General features: G+C 41.5%; 1 protein-coding gene across 1 annotated transcript in view; it reads right to left on the bottom strand.

Moving 5' to 3' along the window:
• Positions 1-10,078, bottom strand: part of tspan17 (tetraspanin 17) — a 61,524-nt gene extending 51,446 nt beyond the window's left edge. The window contains exon 1 of the mRNA XM_034181505.1: positions 9,541-10,078. Within this exon, the coding sequence (XP_034037396.1) occupies positions 9,541-9,624 (84 nt within the window). The 5' untranslated portion in view covers positions 9,625-10,078. The remainder of the gene's footprint in view (positions 1-9,540) is intronic.
• Positions 10,079-12,626: the final 2,548 nt, after the last annotated feature.

Genomic DNA, 12,626 nt, shown 5'->3' with positions numbered 1-12,626 from the left:
CAGTTTGCTTTCACTTACACTGCCCCACACTTGAGAAGCTCCTGAAATTAGCAGCTCTATGGACTGAATTTAGCACTCATTTTGAGAATGTTTTGAGCAGGGGTGGTGGCCAAGTGGTTAATGTGCTTGGTTTCAGTTCGGAAGGTTCTGGGTTCAAATCCCACCCCTGCCACATTTCTCCATGTAATGTGGAGTTGCGTCAGGAAGGGCATCCGGCGTAAAACCTGTGCCAAATCAACATGCAGATCCACCTTGAATTTGCTGTGGCGACCCCGAGTGCAAACAAGGGAGCAGCCGAAGGGACTTACTTTTTGAGAATGTTTTGCTGCCTTAAGGTGGTGGGACTTAGTGCTGGGCTTGGGACTTAGATTTTCAATACCTAATGTGTCCCAGGACTCAGTGGCCAAAACTTCAAATGCAAACCCTCACAATATTATACACTGAACAAAAATATAAATACAACACTTTTGTTTCTGCTCCCATTTTTCAAGAACTGAACTCAAAAATCTAAAACATTTTCTATATACACAAAAGACCTATTTCTCTGAAAAGTTGTTCACAAATCTGTCTAAATCTGTGTTAGTGAGCACTTCACCTTTGCTGAGATAATCCATCCCACCTCACAGGTGTGGCATATCAAGATCAGGGCTGTGAAATGAAAATTGTGAAATCCGAGGAAAATTTGCAGGGGGGGCGAGCCAGGGTTTAGGGCCTGCGCGGCCCCAGAAACCAAACTAATTTGTATCTAATGACACATTTTCAGCATCTCCTGGAAGAAAAAAAATCTCAAAAGAAGTGCATATTTAAATGATCCTAGATTTCATATGAACTGTCAATGATAATGTTGAACAGAATATGATGTATGAAGTAGGACCTGGAATAATTTTACTTTTAATTGTAAACCAAATAATGCATTAACCCAGAACAGTTAAACTACATGAAATTCATGAAGACTGAAAAGACTGTTAAACATTTCAAAAATAACAGCTAAAACTTGTAGAATATTATGAAAATCAGGGTAAAATATTAGGGATGTGAATCGTACAACAACTCACGATTCAATTTGATTCCAATTCTTGGGGTGACGATTCGATTCAGAATCGATTTTCGATTCAAAGAGCTCTGAGAAATAGTTATATTACTTAAAAAATGTGTATGTTTAAAAAAATGCAGCTTTACAAGGTTAATCAAGTGATTCTAGATGTATATTTACTTATCTGCTTTGTTCGTTCAGAGTTGGCTGGCAGTTTAAGCGAAGCGCTGGTCAGTAGTCGGCAGATATCGCTGCTCCCCTTCTTTTAGCTCCGGGTGATGGCGTAGCATGTGGGCTTGCAGATTTGAAGTGTTTCTGAAGTACCTGACTTTCATTTTGCAGATTTTGCACACTGCATAAGTCATGTCAAGCTCCTTCTTACGCAGCAAATAATACAATCCAAAATGCGCCCAAATATTTGCCTTCAGCAAAGACAGTGCTGGATGAATTAGCTTTTCGTCCGCCATGCTAAGCTGCAGCTCACGAATGTTTGAAGCACACCGGACCCTCCCCTCGTGGGTATGCTGTAGTACGGAGGCCGTTGCCTGACACACAGTACATGCAGCGAGTAAGCAAGAAAATGTTTAAAAAAATGCTTTTTAAAAATCGATTCTTGGACATTTTGAATCGATTTAGAATCGTAATAAATAAGAATCGTGATTCGGACGTGAATCGATTTTTTCCGGCACCCCTATAAAATATCAATAACATACCTTATAGTAAAAAAGTCACATATTGTTAGTTAAATTCCTGTAAATCCACAGTGTCCTTTTTCCCATGAAAAACGTCTCTTAATAAAAACTCATTTACATTCTTGTGTAAATTCATGCAAATCCATTCAAAGCCATAATGTCTTTTTTCCAATGAAAGAAAGTCTAGATTAATAATAAAAAAGTCACAAAATGTTGCCTAAAATCCTGTTTGAGCAGCACAATCACTATTTTCCAGGGAGAGAAAAATTATTACCGTATTTCTTGATGGCACAGTTCGCTTTTTCTGTTTATCTTTCAGGTGTGTTCGTGAAGCCAGCGACATCAAACTTTTTCAAACCGTCTTTCTCGCCATCTTCGCTCTGTCTGATGTCGCTCCATGAAACAAACATGCTGCAAAATTCTTCTTTTAAAAACTTGAGATCTCTAAAAGTTTACGATGTCCACATGCCACGTTTAGCTTCAATGTCTTGCAGGAGCCACACAGCGTCGCCACAGCAACCAACCAGTCCCACTTTACGACAACTGTCGCAACAGCTACGCTTTGAGTGGCATTTTTCCTCCGTGAAGTTACGCGGATCCGAGGACAAAGATTTGTGTATCTGTAACACACTGATACATCAGTGTCCGTGGACTTATAAAACTTGCACGATGTCGTAAAAAAAGGAAACGCTTTGCGATAAGCATTTTAAAAACTCAGTGACAATCACAATTACAGAGTACACCACTACCCCCCCCCCCCCCCAATGATGAAATCCGTGGAATTCCTCGGATCCGCTGAGTTTTCACAGCCCTGCAAGATGCTGATTAGACAGCATGATTATTGCACCTGTGTGCCTTAGGCTGGCCACAATAAAAGGCCACTCTGAAATGAGCAATTTTGCTTTATTAGGGAGTGTGGGGGGTTGGGGTGGTCAGGAAAGCAGTCAGTATCTGGTGTGAGCACCATATGTCTCATGCTGTGCAACACATCTCCTTCATATCGAGTTGATCAAGTTGTTGATTGTGGCCTGTGGAATGTTGGTCCACTCCTCTTCAATGGCTGTGCGAAACTGCTGGATATTGGTAGGAACTGGAACACGCTGTCATATATGCCGATCCAGAGCATCCCAAAACATGCTCAATGGGCAACATGTCCGGTGAGTATGCTGGCCATGCAAGAACTGGGAAGTTTTCAGCTTCCAGGAATTGTGTACAGATCCTTGCAAAATGGGGTCAGGATCTCAACACAGTATCTCTGTGCATTCAAATGCCATCAATAAAATGCACCTGTGTTTGGTGTCCATAACATACGCATGCCCATACCATAATCCCACCGTCACCATGGGCCGCTCCATCCACAACAATGACATCAGCAAACTGCTCACGCACACAATGCCACACACGTTGTCTGTCATCTGCTCTGAGCAGTCAATATCGGGATTCATTCATGAAGAGAAAGCCCCGCCATTGTGCCAGACGCTATAAAATGTGAGCATTTGCCCACTCAAGTCAGTTACAACGATGAACTGCAGTCAAGTCGAGACCCCAATGAGGACAACAAGCATGCAGATGAGCTTCCCTGAGACGGCTTCTGACAGTTTGTGGAGAAATTATTTGTTTCTGCAAACTGATTGCTGCTGGTCCCAGACAATTCTGGAGGTGACATGCTGGATGTGGAGGTCCAGGACTGGTGTGGTTACACATAGTCAGCGGTTGTGAGGCAGGTTGGATGTACTGCCAAATTCTTTGAAACACCTTTGGAGATGGCTTATGGTACAGAAATGAACATTCAATTCACGGACAACAGCTCTGGTGGACATTCCTGCAGTCAGCATTCCAAATGCACGCACCCTCAAGACTTGTGACATCTGTGGCATTGTGCTATGTGATAAAACTGAACATTTCAGAGTGACCTTTTATTGTGGCCTGCCTAAGGCACACCTGTGCAATAATCATTCTGTCTAATCAGCATCGTAATATGCCACACCTGTGAGGTGGGATGGATTATCTTGGCAAAGGAGAAGTGCTCGCTAACACAGATTTAGACAGATTTGTGGACAATACTTCAGAGAAATAGGTCTTGTAGATATAGAAAATGTTTTAGATCTTTGAGTGCAGCTAGGAAAAGTGACTCATGATTGACATATTTTAATGGCTTTGAGAGGGGTTCAGAAGCAGATTTGCCACTTCTGAAAAGCAGCGAAGCAATGAACCAACAAAGCAGCAGGTCGGAGCACTCATTCGTGGGTTCACTGCTTCAAAGTGGAGCCATTACAGAAGCGGTTTATTACAGACCCGCTGCAGGGTCTATAAAGTCATAAATTAGATTAAATATCCTGCAACAATTATGTGTGTGTATGTGCAGGCTGTGTCTACATAAAATACAACAAATGAATCAAACTTGTAACCTGGCTACTTCTCTATTGCTTCATTTAAAAATAACCAAATAAATGAAATAAAAAAATAAAGTCACGGTTCTCATCTTCTAAGACTATACTACAAGAGAAATCTGTTTACACTAAATTCACTCCAATTCAAAGGTTCTTGGATATACAAAGTTTGTTGCTACTTAGCAACATGCAGACTCCAATACTTGTCTGTGCCAGTTAATAGTAAATTCTTGGGCAAGAATGTTACTGGAAGCACTACACAAAGCTGAAACTCCAAAGGATGAAATAATAAGCTATTTTACAGAGTTGTCTCTTTGCAAAATGCTCTGCTGTAAAACGCTCTGCTGCACGGACATTGCGGCTGCAAAAGCAAAATCATTACTTGTATGAAATTATCTTGGGTACAGAAAGAATCACAGCAAAATTAAAAGTCACTTTTCAAAGCTTATTTTTTTTTCTTTTTTACTTTTTACAGAAGTAGTACTACAGCAGGTAGCTCATTAGATAAGTAGCTAGCCTCCCAATATGTAGAACTGGGTTTAAATCCTGCTTATGCTACCCGTATGTGCCCTTGGACAAGACACTTAGGTGATATCTTCCCAGTCCACCCAGCTGTGAAGGGATACTGGTGTCGCCAACCAAATGGTCCCCCCTAAAAATCAATCCCCTCGTCTTCACTGCTCATGCATCATTTCGGAGCTCAGCAGTGTCATTTCTGAGCATCATCAGCGATTCACTAATTATCACCTTGTTTCTGCTTAAAACTGCACCCCAGTCATCATCTATCTCAGCAACAGATATCTGAAGCTTTTCTACAACAATCATTTCCACATAAATTCAGCAGTATTTCATCATAAAAGATGGAGGAATTGATCACAGTGCCACAGCAGCACAGCAGACGTCTGATGTCATTTTGGTTCATCAGTAGCGAAATGAGGTGATTATCGCCTCATTTCTGCTTAAAACTGACTTTAGAATGCTTTAAGAGGCTTTACTTTGTAGGGATGTGAATCGTACAACAGCTCACGATTCAATTCGATTCCGATTCTTGGGGTGACGATTCGATTCAGAATCGATTTTCAATTCAAAGAGCTCTGAGAAATAGTTATATTACTTAAAAAATGTTTATGTTTACGAAAATGCAGCTTTACAAGGTTAATCAAGTGATTCTAAAGATGTAAATTTACTTATCTGCTTTGCTCGTTCGGAGTTGACTGGCAGTTTAGCGAAGCGCTGGTCAGTAGTCGGCAGAGACCGCTGCTCCGCTCCTTTTAGCTCCGGGTGATGACGTAGCATGTGAGCTTGCGGATTTGAAGTGTTTCCGAAGTACTTAACTTTCATTTTGCAGATTTTGCACACTGCATAAGTCATCTCAAGCTCCTTCTTAAGCAGCAAATAATAAAATCCAAAATGCGCCCAAACATTTGCCTTCAGCAAAGACGGTGCTGGCTGAATTAGCTCTTTGTCTGCCATGCTAAGCTGCAGCTCACGAATGTTTGAAGCATGTCGGACCCCCCCTGCCCCTCGCGAAGACGCTGTAGTACGGAAGCCGTTGCCTGACAAACAGTACAGGCAGCGAGTAAGCAAGGAAATGATTAATAAAATGCTTTTTAAAAATCGATTCTTGGACATTTTGGATCGATTCAGAATCGTAATAAATAAGAATCGCGATTCAGACGTGAATCGATTTTTTCCGACACCCCTATTACTTTGTCATCTGATGGTTAATACTCACATTATTCCCATTGATCGCTCTGTGTGTAGAGAGTCCGTCTCAGAAGTGCTGCTGTGGTCCCAAATGACGCATACACAGTGAAGGCAGGGCGGACCAATTTTTAGGGAGGCCTGTTCATTCTGGAACACCGGCTTCAGCTGGGGAAGTAAACTGTGTCAGACTGGCTATGGAATCTGTCCATAAGTTCCAGCATCAACCGGCATACGGGTCTATATTAGACTTATATTTTCTGACTAATACTTTCCTTATAAATGAATTCCCCTACAAAATCATTTTAGTCATTCTAGAATGATTCATTCCAAAGAGACCTAAATTTATACCGCATATGTACCTCTGTATATTGAGATAGATAAGCAGGTCAATCTTGAAAAATTAGAATACTGTGAAAAAGCTCAATATTTTTGTCAGCTATTTCAGAACGTGAAAATTGCATAAATGCTTCAAGTTTTTGTATTTTAATAATTATGGCCTAAAGACCCCCCCCCCCCCCCCCCAAAAAAAAAAAAAACTCAAAATAGTACAATATTTAATTTGAAGTCTGAGCAACTCACTCTTTCTGTAGTATAAACACAATGAATCTATTGGTCTGGTTCAAGACACACAAACACAATCACGGAGAAGACTTCTGACTTCACAAGTGTCCAAAAGACAATCAGTGGCATGCTCCACAAGGAAGGTAAGCCACAAAAGTAATTGTTGGGAGGGCTGCAGAGTGTTAAATTGTATTCATGGAAAGTTGACTAGAAAGGAAACGTGGAAAAAAAAAAAAAAGATTGCACAAGCAAAAGGGAGGACTGGAGCCTTGAGAAGATTGTCAAGCAAAGCCAACTCAACAACTTGTGGGAACTTCACAAGGACCAGATTGAGGCTGAATTCAGTGCCTCAATAGCCACCATGCATAGACGTGTCTAGGAAATGCCACATTCCTCTTGCCAACCCACTCCTGAACCAGACAATGTTAGAAATGTCTTAAAATGGGCTAAGCAAAAAAAAAAAAAAAAAAAAAAAAAAAAAAAAAGAACAGGAACACTTCAACTCCTCTTTTCAAATTGAAGTAAATTTTGCATTTCATTTGAAAATCAGGGTCCCAGAGTCTGGATGAAGAGTGGAGCAGTACAAAATCCAATAGTTGGAGACCAGTGTGGAGTTTCCACAGTCAGTATTGATTTGGAGTGTCACATTATCCACTGGTGTTGGTCCACTGTGCTTTATCAAGTCCAATGTCAACACAGCTGTCAACCAGGAGATTTTACAGCACTTGATGCTTATATCAGCTGACAAGCTTTATGGAGATACCGTTTTTCCTTCCCAGCAAGACTTGGCACCTGCCCACAGTGCCAAAACTACTAGTAACTGGTTTGATGACAGTACTAGGCTATTGCTGCAATTGACTGGCCAGTCAACTTGCCTGAGTTGAACTCCAGAGAGAATCTATGGGGTATGACAGAGACCAGAGTCAACATTACAGACAAGATGAGGACCATTATCAAAGCAACCTGGGCTTCCACAACACCTCGGCAGTGCCACAGGCTGAAAAGGAGCCTGAACCAAGTATTTAATACATCAGTTCAATTTAAATGAATTTAGTTTGTTCATAGGCCGTGGGTATTGTTACAGTAACCGTAACTGTGTGTCGGTAGGTTGTTATTACAGTGGTGATGTGATATCCTAACCACAACCCTAATAGCCCAAATAACCTAAATCTTCCAGAGATACATGAACTGAAAGAATAAGTGAACCAAGAAATGCTGGTTGATATGAAGGGAGTGAAAAACAAAAAGTCTTGTTCTCCCCTTCGGAGAATCAAACCCCCATCTCCCGCATGACAGGCTGGGATACTTAGCACGATACTAACAAAGAGCTGGTAATGAACACAGTCACAGAAAGATCAATTACGGCAGCAGACATAAGCATTACCCCAAGATTTATGGTTACAGCTGCCATAACTATAGCCAAATTTGAAGTGGTTACAGCTGCAACCACTTCAAAATTATTTATACTGTGCCAAATCAGGTCTAACCTTACCCACCGTGTGGGTATGTGCATAAATTAACATACTTTTCAGAAGTTCAACATTTCTGTTTTATAAATCCTTGTTTGTTCGTTTCTTATTAAATATTGTAATATTCTGAGATACCTTTTTTAGATTTTTTTGGACCTGTAGGTTGCAATCATCAACATTAAAATAAAATTTTAAAACTGCTTGAAACATTTAGTTGATACATAATGTGTCTAGAAAATTTCAGAAATAACTGATGGAAAAAAGCATCAGTGATTACACTATGTAACAAATTTTTATTTTTGTTTTGTTCCTGGGTACACAGTGTGTTTTCCTAACCTGTTATGCCTTAAATAAATATAAAATAGCTGTTATTCCACAGAAACTTTGCTTCTGTGATCAGGACAATGATATTTTGAAATTTGTCTGTTTTCAAGAATATTCTAGATTCGCCTTCACTACTACTGAGTAGTCTTCTAGAATATTCTTGAACTGCTAGAACTGTCCAGAATTTTCTAGAAGTTCCCAGAATTATCTAGAAATTTCAAGAAACTTTTAGAACTTTCTAGAACGTAAAAAAAAAAAATCAAAGTTTGTGCTGAATGTAGTCAGTTTTCCATAGACTTTAGACATAAGCAGTTGAAATATAACACTTAGAAGCCAGGAACAAAAATTGTGTTACATAGTGTTATACTTCATGAAAGGAAATGTTTCTCTTCACATTGATAATGGATGTAATAATTGAAAGTTTGCTAAGGCCCCATTAAAAAAAAAAACAACAGTTTAGCATCTCCGTCTGCCTGCCAAAATCGGCCCGCATTAAAATTTATTTATTTTTTGACTACTTTTATTGCCGGCAGTACAGCTGGTGCAAGAACCAGTACATCTGCTAGGTGGTGAGTATGCTATGGCCGAAAACAGCCCCGGAACTTGTCGCTTGCTGTCACACAAGGAAGATGCCATTTATCGTGATACAGATTGGCGATAAAGCCAAGAAGCTGAAGCCATGGTACGCCATGGTACGGGGTCAGCTCCCCCCCGGGATGACCATGCATGTGGTATGCTGGACAATAGAGGTAGGTTGGATGCTAAGTACAACGGTTGCAAGGTGAATTTTTCCACACCCCCTTCTTCTTCTCTGTAGTTTTGGCCGCTCGGTCGAGCCCACCTCCCAGAGGAGTGGTTGGATAACATCCCTATTTTTGTGGATTTTAATGAAATACTATTGCAGAGATGTGAGGCTGGTTTTGTCATAGTTCTAAGTGAAACTTCCCCTTAGAAGAGGAAGTTTCATTTCCCAACGTCAACATTTTACTGTATTGTCTGTTCTCTGTTTCTAAGAAAAAATAAATTAAAAAACAAAAATAAAATCTGCCCCTTTATCACTTTTTTTCTGATGTCAAGTATGATAAACTATTTTTTTAATGGGGCCTTAGAAGTAAAAAAGAGGAGTTCAGGCAAAAAGCTTGAAGCCACAATGATACATTTGCTCTGTCACAAATGCAATAAAACGTACCGTAAATCACATGCAAACTAATTCTTATACATATACAAATATAAATACATTAATGACTATCAGTAACACATAGCACGAACAAAAGCTAACTTAATGTATCCAACTCATTATCAGAATTCGCTAACTTTACCAACCACTTTACTCCAAATTATCATTACACAAATAATGCACTTACCCAAAAAATGATGTTGAAGCCAAACAAGACATATTTAACACAGCAGCTGACTTCTGCTCCTTTTATGTGATGTTTTCTACTCATTCTTCCAGTGACAGCGGCTAACTGGGAAGCTAACTATACGGATGCTACTTCAGAGCCTTAGCCAGAGCTCCTACTCTTATAACGTTAAAACTAAATATGCCTGGCTCCATTAAGCTACACGACGTCAACTTTACCTAAGAGAAAAAAGGGACAAAAAGTCCAATACATGCGAGTAATTAGTATCGCTTCCTCGCTTGAAACGTTAGCGTGCTAGCCAGCTAACTCGCAACTTTCTATGAGCATTAGCAGATAACAACAGATCACTGGGCTTTAAGGCACACACAGGGGAAAACAACCTGGTGTTACACTGGTGACGGTAATGCGAGACGAAGTTGATTCTTTTTCAGCTAAACATGTCCTCGACATATGAGAACACAGTCGTATTAGTCCTGTTGTTGTTATAAAGCAGCACAAAATCTTCTCTGTTCCTGTCAAAGCGCCTCTGTTTTCATACTGCTGCGCATCAACAGCGGCCAATAGCGGCCGCCAAGAGACTTTCACCTTCTTCCTCCTTTTTTTCCCCATCAAACTTAAAAGTGCATTACCGCCACCGTCTGCCCGGGAGTGTGCATCAGACGATCGCGTCTGTACTACATAACGTTATTCCATCTGGAGCAGATGCTTAAAATGCTTTACAGTGGTGCTTCACATTCACTCACTGATGTCAGTGTGACAGATGATTTTGATGGTTTTAAGTTGTTTTACAAAATTAATCACGAGGAAATAACCGCCACAATGGAATTATTCATAGAACTTTTTTAATACAAATTGACAGACAAATAATGTTCACACCAAATTTCATGCTTGTGGTAAGTGTGCTCTTTGAGCAGAATCATTCAGTTGACAATACAAACATGGAATTTAGTCTGACTACCATTTATATACATATATATATATATGAAGCAGCAGGACCTTCATGGCCGGGACGACGGTGAGGATCGAACCCACGCGGCTCGCACCAAAAGACCATTCCTCTACCAGGTCAGCCAAAGGGGAACTCCATGCTAGCGGGAACGTCTTTTCAATTGGGACCCGGGACTTTCATCCCGCTACACATCTCCCCACCATTTTTGACTTTGTCCCAAAGTCACAGGTGCATGTTAGCATACTCTGTGACCCACATCCTGTTCGTGACGCCAGATTGAAGCAGCAGGACCTTCGTGGCCGGGACGACAGTGGGGGATCGAACCCACGCGGCTCGCACCAAAAGACCGTTCCTCTACCAGGTCAGCCAAAGGGGAACTCCCCGTTAGCCAAGCTAGCGGGAACATCTTTTTTCAATTGGGACCCGGGACTTTCATCCCGCTACACATCTCCCCACCATTTTTGACTTATATATATATATATATATACGAGGTCTATTAGAAAAGTATCCGACCTTATTATTTTTTTCAAAAACCATATGGATTTGAATCACGTGTGATTACATCAGACATGCTTGAACCCTCGTGGGCATGCGAGAGTTTTTTCACGCCTGTCGGTTACGTCATTCGCCTGTGGGCAGTCTTTGAGTGAGGAGTCGCCCACCCTCTCGTCGATTTTTTCATTGTTTAGGAATGGCTCAGAGACTGCTGCTTTGTTTGATCAAATTTTTTTCAAAAACTGTAAGGCACAACTGAGTGGACACCATTCGATAAATTCAGCTGGTTTTCGGTAAAAATTTTAACGGCTGATGAGAGATTTTGGTCTGGTAGTGTCGCCGTAAGGACGGCCCACGGCGCCTGACGGCGATCTGCGCTTCGAGGCAGCAGCGTCTCGCCGTTTCAAGTTGAAAACTTCCACATTTCAGGCTCTGTTGACCCAGTAAGTCGTCAGAGAACAGAGAACTTTCAGAAGAAGTCGGCATGAGGAGTTTATTCGGACATTCCATTGTTAACGAACATTTTGTAATGAAAGAACGTGCGGGCAGAGTCGCATGTCGGGCCGGACCCGACCGCGGGGGGTCGCGACAGGAAAAACACCTCCGTTGGAAACCTTAACGAGCAAGTTGGAACATGCCCAAATTTCTCAGTTACTCACTTGTTGAAAGCCATCAAAAGCCGCCTGAATTTTACAAATGGTTTTCAACACGGAGGTGTTTTTCCTGTCGCGGCGCACACAGATTCGCCGAGTCGTCACGGAAATGACTCGGCAAATTTGCGCGCATGTCTTTCATTAAAAAATGTCCTTAAACAGTGGAATGTCCGCATAAAGTCCTCATGCCGGCCTCTTCTGAATCTTCTCTGTTCTCTCACGATGTCCTGGGTGAATTAAGCCTTAAATTAGGATGTTTTCAGGTCGAAACAGGCCGACGACGGCGCCTGGAAGCGCTGCGTGACGTCCCGCTCCGTGGGAAGTCCTTAAAGCGACAGAAACACCCCATAATCTCTCATCAGCCGTTAAACTTTTCACCAAAAACCATCTTAATTTCTCGAATAGTGTCCACTCGGATATTCCTCACAGGTCCAGAAAAAATTTTGATAAAGCAACGTGCGCCATCTCGAGCAGCGTGTGAAACAAAGGAATTCAGCCGAGAGGGCGGGACCACATCTCACTCAAGGCCTGCCCACAGGGAAATGACGTCACCGACATGCGTGAAAAAACTCACGCATGCGCACGAGGGTTCAAGCATGATTGGTGTAATCGCACGTCATTCAAATCCATATAGTTTAAAAAAAAATAAAAGTGTCGGTTTCTTATCTAATAGACCTCGTATATATATATTGTGGTTAGTTTTTCTTTCCCCACCCAAAGTGGCCTACAAAAGCTGCGTTCCACTAGGTACAGTTTGAAAGTTGTTAATTCCGAGGCGGTATTTCTGACATGAGATCTAAATGCATTCCAGTAATCTGAGTCTGAAGTCAAGAGCGCTCTGGAGTAGGTTGTCATCCAGGATGTCTCTGTACATTGCTGCATTCATCTTCCCCTCAATCCTGACTAGTCTCCCAGTTCCTGCTGCTGATAAACATCCCCACAGCATGATGCTGCCACCACTATGCGTCACTGTAGGGATGGTGCCCGGT

Source organism: Thalassophryne amazonica, chromosome 11, assembly GCF_902500255.1.
Source record: "Thalassophryne amazonica chromosome 11, fThaAma1.1, whole genome shotgun sequence".
NCBI lineage: Eukaryota > Metazoa > Chordata > Actinopteri > Batrachoidiformes > Batrachoididae > Thalassophryne > Thalassophryne amazonica.
The sequence above is the reverse complement of the archived record's forward strand: the minus strand, read 5'-3'. Positions and strand labels throughout refer to the sequence as shown.